Source organism: Haliaeetus albicilla, chromosome 7 (assembly GCF_947461875.1).
Source record: "Haliaeetus albicilla chromosome 7, bHalAlb1.1, whole genome shotgun sequence".
NCBI classification, from domain to species: Eukaryota; Metazoa; Chordata; class Aves; order Accipitriformes; family Accipitridae; genus Haliaeetus; species Haliaeetus albicilla.
The window spans coordinates 39,625,583-39,644,338 of record NC_091489.1 but is presented as its reverse complement, the minus strand read 5'-3'; the positions used below and the strand labels follow the sequence as shown (position 1 = coordinate 39,644,338).

General features: G+C 60.4%; 2 protein-coding genes across 4 annotated transcripts; one reads left to right on the top strand and one right to left on the bottom strand.

Moving 5' to 3' along the window:
- Nucleotides 1-130: 130 nt before the first annotated feature.
- BACE1 (beta-secretase 1) lies at nucleotides 131-9,817 on the top strand. The gene is made up of 9 exons (XM_069787919.1): nucleotides 131-548; nucleotides 3,723-3,811; nucleotides 4,357-4,573; nucleotides 4,856-4,993; nucleotides 5,110-5,244; nucleotides 5,382-5,483; nucleotides 5,627-5,776; nucleotides 5,926-6,097; nucleotides 6,192-9,817. Exons 1-9 carry the CDS (start codon nucleotides 303-305, stop codon nucleotides 6,431-6,433), a joined length of 1,491 nt encoding a protein of 496 aa, XP_069644020.1. The 5' UTR covers nucleotides 131-302; the 3' UTR covers nucleotides 6,434-9,817.
- Nucleotides 9,723-18,754, bottom strand: RNF214 (ring finger protein 214). 3 transcript variants are annotated; one of them, XM_069787916.1, is made up of 15 exons: nucleotides 18,533-18,754; nucleotides 18,236-18,470; nucleotides 17,893-17,952; nucleotides 17,374-17,514; nucleotides 16,507-16,646; nucleotides 15,400-15,468; nucleotides 14,444-14,540; nucleotides 14,071-14,159; nucleotides 13,535-13,637; nucleotides 12,979-13,077; nucleotides 12,251-12,627; nucleotides 11,533-11,668; nucleotides 11,124-11,231; nucleotides 10,684-10,779; nucleotides 9,723-9,978 (listed from the first exon to the last, which is right to left on the bottom strand). In XM_069787916.1, exons 1-15 carry the CDS (start codon nucleotides 18,625-18,627, stop codon nucleotides 9,913-9,915), a joined length of 1,911 nt encoding a protein of 636 aa, XP_069644017.1. In that variant the 5' UTR covers nucleotides 18,628-18,754; the 3' UTR covers nucleotides 9,723-9,912. The 3 variants fall into 3 exon arrangements, with proteins under 3 accessions (XP_069644017.1, XP_069644019.1, XP_069644018.1); XM_069787918.1 differs by having other exon boundaries at nucleotides 18,236-18,452; XM_069787917.1 differs by having other exon boundaries at nucleotides 13,535-13,625; nucleotides 18,533-18,753.
- Between the last annotated feature and the right edge of the window lie 2 nt (nucleotides 18,755-18,756).

Genomic DNA, 18,756 nt, shown 5'->3' with positions numbered 1-18,756 from the left:
ATGGTGACGCGTGGCCTGGGCCCGCCCCGGCCGCGCCGCCGCCGCCGCCGCCCGCCCGGGTCGGGAGGAGGGGGGAGCGGGGGGGGGGGGCGCCGCGGCCGCACGCGCTTCCGCCGGCGGGCGGGCTTTCCGGGGCGGGGAGCGCCGCGCCGCCATGCCCGCCGCGCCGCTCGGCCCCGGCGCGGCCGCCCGGCCGAGGCGCGGGGCGCTGCGGGCCCGCTAGGCCCCGTCCGCCGGGAGGAGGGCTTTCCGGGGCGGGGAGCCGCCGGTGCGGCGGAGGGTGCGGGCAGGGGCCTGCGGCGATGGCGACCGCCTGGCCCTGGCTGCTGCTGTGGCTGGGGGTGGCCACCCTGCGCGCCCGCCCGACCCCGCCGCGTATCCGGCTACCGCTACGGGGAGGCGCCGGCCCGCCGCCGGGTCCCCGGGCCCGCCGGGCACCGGAGGAGGCCGAGCGGGCCGGCAGCTTCGTGGAGATGATCGACAACCTGCGCGGCAAGTCCGGGCAGGGCTACTATGTGGAGATGACGGTGGGCAGCCCCCCGCAGAAGGTAGGGACCCGCGGAGGTGGGGGGGTGCGGAGAACCGGGGGCCACTGGCTTGCTCCTGCCCTCCCGGCATCCCCGTCCCCCTCCCCGTCACGGCGACGCTTTCGTTGCTGGCTGTCGCCGGAAAGGGGGTGCCGAGCTGCGTGCCCCCTGCCCCGAGCCGAAAGATGCCACTGCGCGGGAGCTGGCGTCGAGGTGGCATTCCCGCCCAGAGCAGGCACGTGCCAGCGCCAAGGAAGGCACGTGGCGGGCGCCGCTCCCGGTTCCAGGCAGCCGGCACCCAGGCAGAGCCCTGAAAGGAAAGGCCGGCTTTTCCCCCACCAGCAAGCTGGCTCCCACCATGGCGCCTGGCGCGGCCTGGCACATGCTGGTGGCAGAGAACGATGCCGGTGGTGAAGTCACAGCACCACCACCGCACAAACCGGGTCTCCGGCTTTCGCGTGTCCCCCCCCCGCGCCGGGGATTGATTCTCTGCGCCAGCAGGGAAAGAGGGAGGAGATCCGGTCTGAAACCTGGTTTTGCCCGGGATTTCATCATCTTTGGCCCGGGACCTGCCACGTGTCGCAGCTGCCGGATGATTTCCGTGCGGACCACCTGTTCCCAGGCACTCATGCGTTTCCAAAGCCGTCACCCTTTCAGGCAGCGCCTTCCAGCCTTGGACTCCTTCCAAGCGCAAACGTGGTGCGTGTGCGCGCGCGCCGGAGCAAAATCCCTCCAGGCGTTGTAATGGAATTAAACGATTCACGCGAAAGAGCATGGCCGTGTGCGCGCAGGAAATCGGGGAACAGGGAGGATGTTTACCTGCGGGGACGCATGCGTCCTTCTCAAAGGCACGCGTGCCACCTGGGCACCCCACTCTGCCCCACTGCTCCAGCTCTCACCTCGCCTTTCCCCTCACCTTCCCAGCACTGGCAAGGAAGCTTCTTCCTCTATTGAGCTTTAATTTCAGGTCTGAGCTGTGCTGCGCCGTGAAGTCGCCGTCAGCGGTTAACTGCTCTCGCGCACCATGTCCCTTAGTGCATCGGTCATGCTGCGTGCTCACACCAGGCTCCCCAGGAGCAGCTGATTCATAAATAGGCAGGGAAGAAGGTGGAAGCCGAGCATCAGGAGCCGGCGTTTTGGGACAGATGGCGAAGGCTTGGCGCCTCTGCACGCAGGTCGGGGCTTGTGGCACTAGGGCAGGAGCCGCAGCTGCTGCCGAGGTGCCTGGAGGGGCTGTCGCTTCCAGGGAGCAGCCAAAGGCTTTCAGATAGCGTCCCCGCCGCACGTGTCCCAGCCTTGCCAGTTCACGTGTCGTGTCCTGGCCCAAATCGGCGCCCAAGCCAAGTCTCAAGGATGCGGGTCCTCTGCCTGACCCCCATCAGCAGGACGGAGCCTGCAGGGCGTGGGTCCCCGCTGCTCACATAGGCACGTAGCACCCACCAGCCTGGCGGGGACCGGCTGGGGTGGTTGCATGCAGGGCCCCGGTAGCAGTGGCTTGCTTCGCCTGCCCGGTGCAATGGCTGCTCTCGGCCAGGCGAGAGCAAAAAGCCTCCCTGCCGCCTGCATCCTCACTTGGCAGCATCAGCTCAGCAGGTGTTCCTCCAGGGAAACCCATCTCCTCTGGGTGCCCCAGGGATGGGCAAAGATGAGCTGCATGGAGCAGATGGCCCCTGACGGCCGATCAAACAGAGCCAGCCCAGGCGCCGTGGCAGAGGCTGCAGGTGCCGGGTTGCCAGGGGAAGGTCAGGCTGCACGGCGGGCGCTCACCCGGGAAGGGATGCTGGGGGGGCGGATGTGCCGCTCCGTTCTTTACCCGTGGCCTGAAATGGTGCCCTAGGCGACAAGCCAGCGTGGGGTCGTGGGAGACCTGTCCCCCAGCAGGGCGGTGGGACTGGGGCCAGGGGTGCCCAGGATGTGCTGCCTGTGGCCAGCCCCAGCGACAGCTCCAGCACGATCGGCATGAGCACATTATCCACCTTCCTCTCCCCTCTGACTGTGCGGATTAAGTGCCGAAGCCCTGGCACACTGCTGGCTGGGGCAGTGCTGACAAAGTGGCCCCCCCGGGTCTGAGAGTCAGAGCTCACCTCCCAGCTCTGCTGCCCAGCATGGCTGGGAGCCCCATGGAGCCCTGCGGAGCCCCGCTCCTGCTCCAGCAACCCCCACTGCACTCCTTGCAGGGCGGAGGGGGCCGCAGACAGGGTTCAGCTGGGGGCAGGATCCAGCCAGCCCGCTCCCGGCCCCGCTGGCGGGATGTCTGCTAAACCCTGCCTGTGAGCTGGTAATCCACAGCACCGGCAGGAATGAAGTGAGAGCAGAGCTCAGCGTATGGATGGCCGATTAGCAGACCCAGCAACCCATGGTGGCTCATGTACCTTCGATCCTTCCGAGCAGCTTTGCAAGCACGTTAGGTTTTCTGGCAAGGGGAGCCCAGGCACCCCGTCTTGCTGCCACTCTCTTCAGCCCCACAACACCCTGCCAGGCGCTCGCCCAATCCTGCCTATGGATTCTGGCACCAAGTGCAGGGGCTGAGGCCAGGCTGTGCTGCGAGAAGCGCTCGCACTCTGTTTGCACGGCACCCAACAACGTTTGCTCTCTGCGCAATGCCCTGATGTCGCCAACTCCCACTCCGCCACTGTGTTCTCTCACACAGCGTCTCCGAGCCATCCCTGGGCATGGCAAAAGAGGGCCCCCGCTCAGCTCGGGGCTCGGCACCGCTGCACGGTGTCCCTCCTGCCTCCTGGGCCCCCCTCCCCAGATGCAAGAGGCACCAGGGCAGCCTCCCTCCCCTGCCTCTGCCCGTCCCTCTGCTGCTGCCAGGGCAAAGGGCCCTTTGCGGCCACATAGGGTGGGCTGAGCCCCGCCAGCCCCAGGGCAGCAGCATGCGGGGCTATGCCAGGGAGCCCGAGCCCACAAGCGGCTGCCCGTGCCGGGGGGCTGGCACCAAGCCCTGCGGCTGGACTTGGGCGAGCAGGGCATGCCCTGGCCCTAGTTGGGAGGGCAGAGAGAGGCTTGCCACCCAGATAGGGACCCAGAGCCGTGGCTCCCCGGGAGGCAGGCAGTGTGGTGGCCACTGCGTGCCAGGCATGGGGATGGGGCAAGCGTTGCTCACCTGCGGTGCCAGGCAGAGCCGGGCGGGCAGCGCAGCAGAGTCTCCTGCTGCAGTCCTGAGCCTCCCTGTCTCTCTTCCTTCTCCAGCTGAATATCCTGGTGGACACCGGGAGCAGTAACTTTGCTGTGGGAGCTGCGCCTCACCCCTTCCTCCGGCGATACTACCAGCGGCAGCTGTGAGTATGCTATGCTGGGGGGACAGAGAGAGCGCAGCCACCGCTCCATGTGCCCGTGATGCAGCCCCGGCCCCACGGAGGCATGCTGTCCCTTCTCGCTGGGGCTCCAGCCAGACCCTGCTGGGCACCGCCAGCCTCTGGGCCAGCTGGGTCCGCACCACCCTTCCTGTGCCCGGAGAAGGAGGGACCCCTCGGCTGCCTGTCTGCCCTCCCGCAACATTTAGGATGGTGTCTGGGCGGCTGGCTGTTGCACACAGCAAAGAGCCACCGGGCTTGTCCCCTGCACACCCTGTGACAGCCTTGGCCCAGGCTGCAAGGAGCCGTCCTGGCACTTCATTGAGCTGCGTGCGGTGGGGCTCCCCAACAGCCCCACTTGCGGAGACACACGCTGCCCTCACCCAGGCATGCTGGCCTGCAGGACAGGCATGCCCCTAGGCTCGCAAATGCTCGCCTACACATGCATGTGCTCCCACCGTCACCCAGCGGCGAGGGCATCCGCTCCTCCTCCGCGCCAGTCTTACTCCAGCTCTTTGACACCGTTGCAGGTCCAGCACCTACCGCGACCTGCGGAAAGGCGTGTACGTGCCCTACACCCAGGGCAAGTGGGAAGGGGAACTGGGCACCGACCTTGTCACCATCCCCCACGGCCCCAACGTCACCGTCAGAGCCAACATTGCTGCCATCACGGAGTCGGACAAATTCTTCATCAATGGCTCCAACTGGGAAGGGATCCTGGGGCTGGCATATGCTGAGATCGCCCGGGTGAGTCCTGGCTCACAGCCGGCCAGGCGCCCTGCTGGCAGCCGTGGGTGCCATGGCCCGGCAGGGTTCAATTGCCTCTTTCCTCGGCTCTGCTCGGTCCCCTGGGGCCCCGCTCGCAGCTGTGCCGCTGACCGTGAGCCCCACTCCAACAGCACATGGAGCCAGGATCCCTGGGGGTGCAGCAGTCCCAGTGAGGGGAGCTCCCCTGGGCACGGAGAGCCCCTGGCAAAGGGACGGCACTGACCCATCCCTGTCCTGCCCCTGCTCTTCTCTTCCCACCAGCCCGATGACAGCCTGGAGCCCTTCTTTGACTCCCTGGTGAAGCAGACCCGGGTGCCCAACATCTTCTCCCTCCAGCTTTGTGGGGCAGGCTTCTCGCCCAATGAGACGGAGGCCCTGGCGTCGGTGGGAGGCAGCATGGTGAGTGCTCTGCAGGCAGCCAGCAGGCCAGGGGAGGCCGGTGGGGCTGCCTGCGGGACGCAGCCCGGCCAGAGATGGCAGCACGTGGTGGCAGCGCGTTTCTGTCTCTGCTGCAGATCATTGGTGGCATCGACCGCTCGCTGTACGTGGGTGACATCTGGTACACGCCCATCCGGAAGGAGTGGTACTACGAGGTCATCATCGTCAAGCTGGAAGTCAATGGGCAGGACCTCAACATGGACTGCAAAGAGGTGAGGGGGCCGTGGGGGAACCCACCCTACGGGGCACACTGCTGCTGGAGGTGTCCGCCTTCTATCCGAGGGGGGAGCGGGAGGGGAGCGGTGCTGGAGTCTGGCACCTAGGTCACTCCTTCTCTTCTGCCCCCCAGTACAACTACGACAAGAGTATCGTGGACAGCGGGACCACCAACCTCAGGCTGCCAAAGAAGGTGTTTGAGGCTGCGGTGAAATCCATCAAAACAGCTTCGTCGGTCAGTGAAAGCCATCCCTCCCCCGTGGACATGTGCCCAGGGCCAGTGCGGGGCTGTGGGCAGCACGGCTGCCCCTAACCAGCCCGAGCATCTCTGCTGCCTGCCCACCGTGGCTCCGCTCACCTCCTCTTCCCTTCTGGCAGACGGAGAAGTTCCCGGACGGCTTCTGGCTGGGGGAGCAGCTGGTTTGCTGGCAGGTCGGCACCACCCCCTGGCACATCTTCCCCGTCCTATCCCTCTACCTGATGGGGGAGGCCACCAACCAGTCCTTCCGGATCACCATCCTGCCCCAGGTGAGCGCTGGCCCAGGCAGACCCTGCCCAGTGCTGAGCAGGCTGGAGCTGGTCGCGCGGACCAGATCATGCTGGGTGGGTGCGGACAGCTGCCCGCCCCCAGGAGCTCTGCCCCGTCCCCTCTCCTGATGGCACGTCTCTTCCGGCAGCAATACCTGCGCCCGGTGGAGGACGTGGCCACCTCTCAGGACGACTGCTACAAGTTTGCCATCTCCCAGTCCTCCACAGGCACTGTCATGGGCGCCGTTATCATGGAGGGCTTCTACGTGGTCTTCGACCGTGCCCGCAAGCGCATCGGCTTTGCTGTCAGTGCCTGCCATGGTGAGGGCTGGGCCCGGAGGGAGGGAGAAGCGGAGGGAGTGCAGACGCGCAGGGGTGGCGCGGCGGCCAGACCCCTGCCTTCTCCTGCCTGCAGTGCACGACGAGTTTCGGACGGCCGCCGTGGAGGGACCCTACCTGCACTCCAACATGGAGGACTGCGGCTACAACATCCCACAGACGGACGAGTCCACCCTGATGACCATCGCCTATGTCATGGCAGCCATCTGCGCCCTATTCATGCTGCCCCTCTGCCTCATGGTGTTCCAGTGGCGCTGCTTCCACTGCCTGCGGCGGGACCACGACGACTTCGCCGATGACATATCCTTGCTGAAGTGACAGCAGAGCGTGGGGGCAGCCCCGGGGGCTGCAGCTGAGGCAGCGGGGCAGGGAGAGGTAGGTCCTTTCTCCGGGGGCTGGACCATGGAGGCAGGGCAGTGGTGTGGGGAGCTCGGACCCTCAGCCCAGGCTCTCCTGGCCCTGGGGGACTTGGTGCCCGGCAGGGCTGGCGGGCCGGGAGCAGCTGTGGGAGCCCCAGGCCCAGGCTGTGTTCATCCGGGACCTACAGAAAGAGCATGGCAGCTGCGGAGGTGGGTGAGGGCGCAGCAGCCCCGTCCCAGGGGCCGAGGGTAGCATCTCTGCTCCAGCACCCAGCCTGTCCCAAGCTCTCCTGCCCAGGCCATCCCTGCCAGGCGTGGCAGAGTCATGCTGACGAGCCATCCCCTGCCTGTCCCCTGTCGCCCTCCATCCCTGTGCAGCTGCCCCTCTCGGGATGCCACCGGCTCAGGCTCTCCACGCAGGGAGCTGTGCGTGCATGCCTTCCCTGTGTGGCTCCCTGCACAGGACACCTGCCTGAGCCGAGCTCCAGAGTTCCCATCTCAGGAGCCTCCCGTCCCCAGCCCCGGGCTTTTCGGAGACAGCCACGCAGGGCCAGCCTGGGGCTGCCCGGACAGGAGCAGCCAGAGGCAGGGGTTTCCCTCCCATCCTTCTGCTTCCCCTGTACACGTCTCGCTCCAACGTTTCCTGTGGCATTTCCCCTGCCCTCCCAAACCGTCCTTCCGCTGCTGCCAGCCCCGGGACTCCCTGTGCCCACCCTGCCCTCCCGCCGGCCTCCGGGACAGGCAGGAGCAGGCACCCATCTCCCTGCTCCATTTTCACTCGCCACGTCCCATTTGGGGACAGGAAACTGCCTCACCTCCGTTCCAGCAGCAGTGGCGCCTGCCACGGAGAAGCCGGTGGCTGCTGCCCTCCCATCCCAGGATAAACAGCCTCCCGGCTCGGGGACATTGGCACTTGCCCCCACAGGCTGTGTGGGGAGGGAAAGAAGCGGCATGTCCCCCCTCCGAGCACCAGGCAGCCCGCTACGCGCAGAAACCGCGTGCCGAGAGAGCGAAGTACCCAACCCCCATGCCGGCCACTCTCCGGCCCACCCGCGCCCGTTTGAAAGCCATAGGGGAGCCAGCGCCGGGCTTGGCCAGCTCCCACCCGCAGCCCCTGCCCTGCCTCACCGCCAGCGAGTCCCACGGCGGATCCTCTCTGCTCGCTCCACAAGTCTGTGCGTCCTGGCCAGGCCTCGGCTCCTGCTCCCACAGCGTGAGACACCCTGGCAGCTTGGGGGCTGCGGGGACTGCAGCATTTCTTATTTTTTAAACACACAGTTCTATTTATTTCAGATTTTGGGGGGGTTGTTTGGTTTTTTTTTTATAATGCAAGTCATTGGTAGTGCAGCTGCGCAGAATCAGAGCGTGTACATAGCAGGTCCCACACCGTGCACAGGTGTACAAGTAAAGGTTGCTTCTCACCTGTACAAGATATACATATATCTGTATTTTTAATTCTAGCGCTGAAAGCCACTGTTCCAAACCCAACATTAGGGGGTTTGGTCCTGTTTTGTTTTGGGTTTTTTTTAAATACTTTCAGCCCTCCGCTCAGTCCTAGGGCCTAGGCCACAGCCCAAGGCCAAGGCTCGCTCAGCAGCGGTGTGCTCGGGTGGAAGCACTTTATGGATCAGGGGTGGCCCAAGTTGGTTTCGGAGGAGGTGGTGACAGTGACGGAGGGATGCAGGAGGAGGGCAGGGCTGGAGCACACAGAGCAGTGGTTCATGAGCCGAAAGGACCTCCGCCGCAGGCTCACCACCTCCCTTCCCCTGGGCAGACGCCCTCGAGCTTGCAGGCAGTTGATCATGCTGTACTTCCTTACTTCTCTGCCTCCAACCTGGACAGGAAAGTCCTTCCTTTCAAACACCAAGATCCACTAATTAAGAGGCAACGTTCCTCCACGAGCAAAAGAGGGGGCTGGGCTGCCTGCGGCACGGGGCCGAGCTGGCAGCTGCCCAGTGGAGGCATGTGCAAGAGTCCAGCCACTGCTTCAGCTTGGGGACAGGGGCCGGGGGCTGGAGCGCTGCGAGTCTGCAGTAATCGCCAAGCATAAAGCTTGTTAACTAAACCCTGCGGTTAAGTATTTCTTTGAAAAAGCAGTGAGGGAGCCAGCATGCACGGCAAGAGGAGGAAACCCACATCGTGTAGGAGAGGCAAGCCAGGCACCACTGCAGCAGCCCGGTAAACACACCCCTCCGCTGTCCCACTTCGCTACTAGCACCCTCGCAAGTAGCATCCCCTTACTCTGAAACAGCAAGCACCCAGCGATTCCGCTTCAGCGCAAGAGGGCAACATTACGTGATTGCAGCGTGTGCGCAGACCTCCACACCCTCGTGCCTGCCCAGGACTCCCCCCTCCCCAGGATCCCAGAGACTCTGTTGTGGACCACTGCCTTAAAAAGCTGGCAAGCGTGTGCGTGCGTGCGTGCAGAAAGATTCAGATAGTGGCCAAATTCAGGCATGCTGTGCCATGGCAGCGCTTGCCCTGACCAACCCCGAGGTGTAGGTGCCTCCAGCAGTGCTGAATTCGTGCCACAGACTGCAAGTAAGGGGGGAAAAATTTCTAGAGAGTCAGCGCAAGATTTTAAGTGGGGCCAAGCACCTCGTAATCCCACCGAAATCCACAGAGAAAGCACTGGTGCCTCAGCCCATGCTTTAGGAGAAAGTACAGGAGAGGGGAAACTAGGAACTGCAACAGGTTGGTTGGTTATCCTGAGCTGCAGTGCAGCTGAATCCGTTCGTTCCTGAGCACTCCCTCCCCAGGGCCCAGAGTTACAGCAGGGAACACCAGGTCAAGGCGTGTGCAGAACTCTGCCCCACAGGAGGGGGATGGGGACGGTTACCGCAGGCCGTTGCTGTAGGCTCCAGTACTCTGTAACCCATTGTCTATGTAAGAACGATGAATGTTAACACGGTAAATTATTATTACATTAAAAAAAGACCACAAAAAAATGCTCTTCATCTGCGACCTGTTCACTGCCACGAGGGGAGCTACTGGGTGAGCACCCACAGTGCCAGATGGACACAGCAGGGGGCCGGGCACAGGGCAGTGAGGTATCCCACCAAGGGGAATGGTTTGCAGCAAGTGTGGAGCTGCCGAAGCGCTGGCCCCAGAGAAGAAGCCATGGGAAGCTAAGTGGGAAGAGGCAGTTACACCAGCCGCCAGCATCCTGGCGAACAGGTTATGCTTTAACACTCATTCACAAGGAAGCCAGCAAGACTGCGAGCTAAGAAATTAGGAGCAGCACCAGATCACTGCATAATATACACACTTTATTTATGAATTTGTATGTATACAGACTTTCTATACACACATTACCTATATAATAAAAATGTACATGTGTATACATGGTCGTATAAATATAGAACTGTAGAAATCTTAGAACCGATCCTGTCTATTCACAGCAACTCCTTCTGGGGGACCGCTTTGTTCGAGTAGCTGTCATTTGAGACTTGGACAAAAGGGGCAAGTGTCATTTGTGTTGGTTTGTGCCCAGAATTTGATGCACTGGAAGAGAGAGAATTCGTCAAGAGCCACCGGCACAACTCGAAGGTGCTGTGAACAGAGCGTGGCACTGCTCTTCCAGAACAGGGGTGGCAAGGGCACTTGTTTTAAGGGATGGTTTCTCTGGCTCCTTAGAGACAACCTCCATCAAAAGGTCACCATGCGGAGGGAGCCCTCCTCAACACATGGTTTTCCATTTCCTCAGCAGTTGCCGGAGGCCCCAGAGCCACGGGGATGATGGGTTTGCCTACACAGGTGAACCACTGCCAGCACTGCAGGATGAGAAAGTCTCCTCCTCTTGCCAAGAGCTCCTGTGCACAGGCCCATGGCGCCCAGACAACTGGGCGACAGTGGCAGTGCTCTCCCTCACCCTGTATTCTAGATCCTTCCAGACCATCCTGCTCCAGGAAGGCAAAAGGCTGGGATCTAACCCTCATGGCAATGAGCGCAGGCTCGGGGGCAGGAATAAGGACAGCCCAATCCTAAAGCCACCACCAAATGGCCCCTCAGGGCAGCCCAGCCTAAAAGCATGGAGAGGGAGGGCATGACACGATGCAGAGAAGTTGGTTATCGATCACACCATTCTCCTGGCAAGATCTCCAGAAAAGAGCAACTCGCTACACGTGGCCAGGGCCCCCGGAAGGGAATCGGCACTGGCCACCATTACCAGGCACCCAAGAGCAGCACGCAGCAGGGAAGCACACTCACCTCCTTGTGCAGCACGTGCGAGCAGGCCATGGGGTGAAGGTCACCAGGCTGCACAAGCTTCTGGCACATTAGACACAGCTTACAGGCAGCCGGGGTCTGGGACGGGCAGCGAGGGAACAGAAGAGAGATAGGCATGGAAGTCAGGCACCCCAGCTCAGGTCACGTATCCCACATTCCAGCTACTTGTCCCACCAGCTGCAGCCAGAGGCCACAGTCTACCCGATTCCTGCCTCTGCCCGTGGCCATCACACAGCGTCAGAGCCTCCAACACCTCTCTTGTGGCCACTCCCCTCCCTTCTACCTCAGCAGCCCAAGTAGCTGCCTGAGGAGAGAGGTCCCAGCTTCACTGGCACATCCTTTCAGCCACCTCTCAGAAGGGCTCCCTCCCTCCGCTTTCCCTGGGGATGGTGAAGTGCTCTAGGAAAGCCAAAAAGCCTTACGTGCGATGCTGTTCCAGGGTAAGCCACCTGGGCCGGGGGCAGGAACATGGGTGTGCTGATCTGAGGCAGTGGAGCAGAGAACATGGGGGCCCTAATTCGACCGAGAGGCTGCAGCAAGGCAAACGAGGCACATTGGAAAAGCCCAGAAGGAAAGGACAGCCGAGTTACCCCAAGTCACCACGTGAAAAAACACTCCCTTGAGTCAGCCGCAGTCAGCAGAAAGGGGAACCCAGGGGACACGCCTGACGCATGGCCCAAACCCGAGCCCTGTGCAGTCCCGGCAGCGGGCCACGTGCAGCTGGGAACCGGGGAGCAGGCACAGCCTCTCCCCACTACCCAGCCTCCCCTTTCCGGCAGCCCCCCGCGAGGAGTCTGGCGGGCCCGCACCAGCCCCCCGCCGCTCTCCCACCTGAGCCCCGGCCGCTGCCCGCTCTTGCTGCTCCGCCAGCTTGGCCGCCACCAACTGGTTCAGCTCCTCCATGGTCAGGCCTGCCATGGTCCTCCGAGCCGTCTTGATCTGCTGCAGTATGTTGGTGAGCTGGGCCCTGCATGGACAGCAGCCTGCTGAGAGCTCCCAGCCACTGCCAGCGAGCTGAGCAGCCCCCACAGATGGGGACCCTCTGTCCAAGGCCCCTGCAACACCGCTCCAGGCGAGCCAGCCACCCCAGCCCCAAGGGAAGCTCGTATCGCAGCGAAGGAGTGTGCACTCTCAACCATCTACACTCTCAATGAGGCAAATTGCACACTGAACGAGCTCCTTGGCCCAAAACACTGGGGAAAGAGCGGGGAAACCCCGTCTGGAGCAAGAGACAGTGCCCACCCGTCATGCAGCCAGGATGCAGCACCGTGGAGGCTGAAGGGCTTGCCCGAGGCGGTGCTGGGCATAGGAGGCTCTTGGCTGAGCTCAGGTATGATTGCTGTCCTTCAGACAAAGCTCCCACCGTTTCTCATTCCCAGTGCCATGGCAATCCTGACAGAAAGTACCCAGCCTTTGCTCCTCGCCTTCAGGCTTCCCTCCCTTCCTCCAGGCCCTGCCAGCGGCAGGAGGAGCTCCGCTTCCCCTTACCCCAGCTCACATCCCACATGCCAGTCTTCACTTGCCGGGAAGGACAACGCAAGACACTTACTTGTTGCACTGTGGAAACCGAGTCAACAGCTTCTCCAGCAGCTTTTCCAGCTTATCGGCTGGCTGCAGCCTGTGAAACTCTGGAGTGACATTAACTCCTCCCAGGCCTGGCGGAGGAGGGATGGAGGCGGCGGGAGTCACGTGAGGGCTGTGCGTGCCAATAAGCGATGCCACTACCGGGCTGTTTCTTCCCTGGGAAGCAGGCAGTGGTGGGGAAGGCTGGTTGGGCCTGGATATAGCAGGGTTCAGGAGAGGAAAGGAGAGCGCCCGCGGATCAGCACTTGGCATGACCATGGGAACAGGAACTGGTCCGATGGGAAAGGGGAGCCTGGGAGTAAGGGATGGGTTGGGCTGGAATGCTGTCAGCATGAAATCTGTCTGAGAAAGAAAAACCGGTGGAGAAGAAAAGGCTGGTTAGAATAAACCCATCTGAAAGCAGAGCCAAGCGCCTTCCTTCTCAGCCAGCCGCAAGGCAGGCTGAACTGCAGGCACTGGCACCTCTACTCCTCATGGCGAGGGAAAGAGACCCTTCCCCTCCTCTCCAGGGATGGCCAGTAAGCCCCAACAGACAGGTGACAAGCACAGGACCCCTGGAAACGCAATCCTTCCTTCAATGCACACGGCGCAGGCCGTGCCAGTTATGGGGCAGTGGGCAGGGTGTTCCCCAGTGCCCCGCAGCAACTTCCCAGCAGTGAAAGCTTGTATTTGTGAGGCTGGAGAGGCACTCACTTCCGAGGGTGGAGGTGGCAGCGTCGGGGTTGGGATCTGCGGGAGGCTGCTCAGCTTTGTTCCGTTTCTCACCATCTGAATGTGGTCATTGAACTGATCCTAGCAGAGAGGGAAGAAAACAGACGCATTTATCAAAGCCTCTGCCTGCGGAAGTTCTGCGCACTGTGTCCCTAGAGCAGGCAGATTCCCCTGCCTGGGCAGAGCATTCTTAGCCCCACAATGGTTGCAGGCCCTAAAGCAGACACAGTTCAGCTCCACAAGAGTTGAGAGAATGCAAAAGGACCCGGAGGGTGAAACAGCGTAACTGCCTCTGCAATTAACCCAACACACGGCCGTCATATCCGCGTGGCTTGTTCACACACGCGAGCCCAAAGAGGGAGGCAGAAGATCTCTGCAGCCGCTGGCAAAGGCAGACCGACTGTGCTGTGCTTTTGGGCACACAGCTGCTTCTGGGTCTTGGTCCTCTCCCAAAGAGGGTTGAAACTAAGCATGCCAAGTAGCATCAACATGAAGAGCTGCTCAGTGTTAGGCAGGGAGCCGTTTGGCGGGAACTTACTCGGACGCTTTCCTTGGTCATTCGTATCCTGTTCAGCCTCATCTCCCACTCCTGCTTTGGCCTCATCGTCTCCAGCGTGGGTGGTGCAGACCTGCAAGCGCAACTAAACTTTCCCACTTGCAACTGTGCTCTCACTGGCAGCAAAGCGGGAGCAACTAATACACCACACCCTCCGTCCTTCCCCCATCAGGGCTCCCCTCCTCCGGCTGGGCAGGAAGAAGGGCTCACAGCCAGGCAAAGAACCCCGCAAGAGAAGAGCGTGTACTGATCTGGTGGACAGACACACAGACACCACAGTCAGTGCCATGCCTACAGCACTCAGTCTAGAGCATGGCACACGTTCAGCAGATGAACAGTAACGGGGAGTAAGGACAGCCTCACATACCCTTGTTTTGCAACATTAACGAATCACATTATTTTAGTCAGAAAGCCCTGGGAAACCTTGAACTTCTTCAGTCAAGCCTCCAGCCTAAGTAGAGGAAGAGGAGATGGGCCTGCAGGGACACCCTGCCATTTCCGAGGCCGCAGAGACTTACTTGAGGTAGGTGAGGTGCAGCTCTGCTTCTTTTTCTGCTTCTTCTAGTTTCAACACCAGCAGCTCCTTTCGGCTCTCCAGGGACAGGATCTAGCGGAGAGAGGCCCCACACAAAGGGCAGTTTTTGTGCTCCCGTTTCTTGCTGCCAGACTGCCACAGTAATCTCTTCGCTAAGCACCATTCTAAGTGCACCAGGGCACCAGTCCCTACTAAAGTTTACTGATGCTCATTTGTCCCTTCTTTTGTCCCACAAAGAGGGGGACTTAGCCGCCTCCTCTACTGCTCCGAATTTCACGTAATCATTCATTACGCCCCGGAATCTTAAAAAGACTCTCTTCAACAAGTGCTTTGCAGGAAAGGCGTCACCTACTAACCTCTGCTTTCCAGGCCCGTTCCGTCTCCTCGAGAATGTTCCTGTTGATTTCATTGTGCTGGTTCTTCAGCTTATCTAGCTCCATCTCCCATAGCTGCCTGCAGACAGAAACAGAACCGGTCAGCTTCAGAAACAGAACCGGTCAGCTTCAGCACTGGAATGGCGTGGAACAGGAGAGCTGACAAACTCCCACAAAACCGATCAATCCTTGCAGCTCTGGATGGGGTGGAACCGTGGAAGATCGGCAGCTTCCACGCCATGACACCAGCCACCGTTCCCAAGGCTGCGTGAGTCACCGTCCCAAGAGTGAGCTGCTCCAGAGCACGCAAACAACCAGTGTGCAAACACGCTGGGCAAACGAAGGAGAGGGGAAGTCCCCTCGACAAAATTCCATCCAGCTCCAGGGATGGGTGCACTGGTCTGAACCAGGAAGCGACCTGAAGCAGCACACAGAACGAAGCCATTCTGATCCTGCAGAAGTTTCAAGCTGGCTGTTTCCACCTGCATTACGTCCGCATCTATGCCTAGACCTGGAGCTTCTCTGCCCAGCTTGAAAACAGCAAAGTGTGCCAGAGAGTTTAGAGTAGCTGGGCGGCTGTGGGGAACAGACAGAGAGATAGGTTTGCCCTAATTCTGGGAAGTGGAAATTCAGTCGAAGGTAGCAGTTACAAGCTGAGTCAATCCACCAAGCATAAAATCTAATCTTATGGGATCTTTGTGTCACAAGTATCTAGGAGACTGCTTGTGACCAGGATCAAAGAGGATTTAAGCCTGAGACCGGGGGCACCAGCCTGCTGGAAGAGGAGAGAAAACCTTCAGAGCACATAACCGGACAGCACTGTTAGACCGCTCTCTCTAGCTCACCCCACCAGAAGCATCAGACTCATTCCAAAACAAAATGACTGGAAGGAAAAGAGTATTCAACAGTATTCATCCTGTAACAAAGAAGAGCCTTACTTTTCATCAGACTGCTCTGCAATCAGAGAAGCAATCTTGTTTTCCTTCTCCTCCTGCTCCTTCAGCAACCTGTGCAGGAGAGAAAGGACAGATGGAGTCGCCTACTGCGAAGGTGTTACCGCCCAGCCACCGACACTGGAGGCCCCAAGTTTAAACAACGTAACGGCACAGCTGTGCACCCAATGTGACAACACATTCTGAAGACTGCACCATTCAGTAAACGGTTGAGCGCAACCGCTAACATCCTCCAGAGCAAAAATTTTGCTGTATCATGATACTGCACAAAGACTGTGGCACAGAACCAGAATTTGCTGCGGGGAGCTGTGCTGCTCCGACAACACATGCTTCGCAGCCGTTCCCTCGGGGGAAACAGGGGCCGAGTACTTGGAACCATTACTAAAGGAGTTTTATCCAAAAGCATCACTGAGGCCTCAGAAAAAAACAAACAAAAAACCCCCCACCAGACCTCTACAACATGACAGAATGGCTCCGTAAAAGTGCAAATTCACCATCCAAAGGAACGTTCAGATCTTCACAAACAACTCGCACCTCGCTCGCGTTAGACACCACCCCCTCCCCATGCTGAATCTCATAGGATTCTTTGCACAGAGCAGGCGACCTGGCTTACAGCAAAGCCTGAGAGCAGCCGACAGCCTTTCAAACTGTTTGGTGTGAGACAGTCAAGCAGCCTACCAAAATGGGAGATTTTGAGGGGAACAACTTGGAAAGGCCAACGAGACCCTACCCCTAGCACTGCAACAGAGCACTCCCGCCTCCTGTGGAAAGGCTCTGGATTCCAAAAGACGGCAACGCGCAGAGCCGAGCTGCATGTTATCCTTGCCAAGTGCTGTCCACGCATACACCTAACAGGCAAAGCAATAATCCGCTGCCCAAACATTTGTTTTGAGATCTTCTGTAAACAAAAGGTGCTCTACCTGTGGTAGATCCCTTCAAAACCATATGAAACCTAAGCTGCTCCCTGAAATGCTCGCTGCTTCCCAAATGTTTAAAGGGATCCTCTTCTGCTTCATCAGGTATACATGAGGGTTAAGCAATCCCTTCCCCCCACCCCGCCCCAAATAAACACTTTCTTTTCCATACTCATACCTTCTGCCTTTCTCACAGAGCTTCTCAATTTCTGCTTTCAGATCCTGCTCTTTCTGCAAGAATTCTTTCTTTTCCTTCTCCATCTTCTTCTTTGTCTCTTCTCGCTTGATCGTAACATCCTGAATCGCTTTCAGGATTTCCTAGAGTAAAACAAGCATTGTGCAATTAAAGAGCAAAATTCCCAAGTAACGGTTTTCAGTTTAAATACGTTATTATTTTAGATTAATTGAATAGAGATTATGAAATTACACGTGTCATCAAAATCTTTCTTTTTAGCAGTAGATCCAGACAAGATATATAGCAGTTATTATGAGGAGACCCAGGAGACAGACAGACAGATAGTCTGAACCGCAGGTTCTCCTGCCCCTTTAGAAGGATTTTAAGGGGCGGCGAGTTCTGCTCTGTTCTCGATCTAGCTGATAGGACACTGATGGCTCCTTTTGTCTACAGGTCACCTGCAAGTCACTCCTTTAACCTAGTGATCCTTGAGCAACGGCCACAGAAATCTAAATAATCACACGGAGCTAATTCTCCTCACTCCACACTGGCTTTCATTTGGAAAAAACAACGCACTTGTTGAAGAGACGTTGCGAGAGCACCGTCAGGAGCAGATGTGCGTGCAAGATGCTGCGTTAGCAATTAGTTCTGAAGTGCTCAGCACCCCGATGTGGGCAGGGGCCAGTCCTTAGTGCTGCAAAATAGCGGGGTCCGCAAGGGAAACTGCCATGTGGTGCGTCACTGCCGCTTCTCAAGGCCTGCTTTGCTCCCTGCCGTGCCCCTCCGCATGAGGCCAAAGCAGCCCGCCTCGATCGCGTGGGCGGCAGTGCTAATGGGCAGGTTAAACAACAAGAGGACTTTGCCAAATACCTGGTGGTTCTTCATCTCTTCTTCCCTCCGCTGCTGAAGCTGCTTAAGCTGTACCTGCAGCTGATTCTCCACCTGCCTCTGTTTGTCCAACACCTCCTGGTAGCGCTCCTTCAACAGAGCCCTCTCAGACATCATTTTGTCCTGCAGTGGAGAGTGGCAACTTAGGCAGAACCCTCCCCTTCCCTCACACTCAAGAGAGCACAGACAGGGGCAGGAAAGCTCAGTGGCATGTAAGAGCCCAGCGGGCACCACTGTCAAGAACCGCAGTTTAACGGCTTCCACTTTCAAAGCTCAGGCTCCCTCAGTTGGAAAGGATGAAGGGGGGCACCGCCAGCAGCGGCAGCTAGTGCCGCATGTCCTCCTTTAAAGAGGACAGCTTTGGAACGCCAAGGCTGGTATTGAAAAAGGTAAAAAAACACCCCGTGGGAAGAGCAGCGCTCCAGCTCCTTTGCCCGGGGAGGGCGGTGTGGGAGCGCGAGTGGCAGAGCCTAGACCCGATCACAGGGCTTCGATACCCACCAAATTCTTCTCAATATCCTGATCCGTGTTCACGTCCATGTCAGCCGTCTTGAAATCGGTCTGCGAAGGGAAACGATTGCTGCCGGACTCCCCCCAACCCCTCTGCAGCCTCACCAAGTGCCCAGAGCCACAACAGCCAGTCCAGCGCCTTCGGGACCGGGCAGCACCCACGGCCACGCTTCACCACCTGGTCTCCGCCTGCTCGGGTCACGAGTGACCCCCACCCCCCCAAAAGCAACCGGGTCCCGAATCGCCCCGTGTAACCAGCCTGGTCCCGCACCCGGTGAAACCCTGCCGCCCCACGGGCCCGGCAGCCGCGCTCCCCGCCGGGGCGGACACCCACCTGCACGGCGATGTTCTGCGAGGGCCGGGCGGGGGCCGCCTCCGGGTCGGGCTCCTCCGCCGCCTCCGCCTCCGCCTCCGCGCCGCCGGGCCCGGGCTCCCCCTCACCGCCGGCCGCCGCCGGGGCCTGGCCGGGAACGACCGCGGGCTCCGCCTCGCCGCCGGGGCCGGCCGGCACCGCCGAGCTGGGGCTCTCCGGGGCGGAGAGAGCGCTCCCGCTGTGCGAAACAAAGAGGCTGCTCGGTCGCTCGGTCGGTCACTCGCTCGGTCCCGGCCCCGGCCCGCCGGGCCTACCTACCTGCCGGGCGGCGCGGCGGGGCCGGGCTCGCAGAGGCGCGGCGGAGCCGGAAGGGCGGCGGCGGGGCCGTCGGCCTGCGCCTGCTCCAGCGCCATGGGGCTTGTTGCGGGGCTGGGGCCGGGGCAGGGGCAGGGGCAGGGGAAGGGCCCGGGCCCGGAGCGGCGCGGCCCGGAGCGGAGCGGCGCGGCCCGCAGCGGCACGGCCCGCGCCCCCGCCGCCCCGCC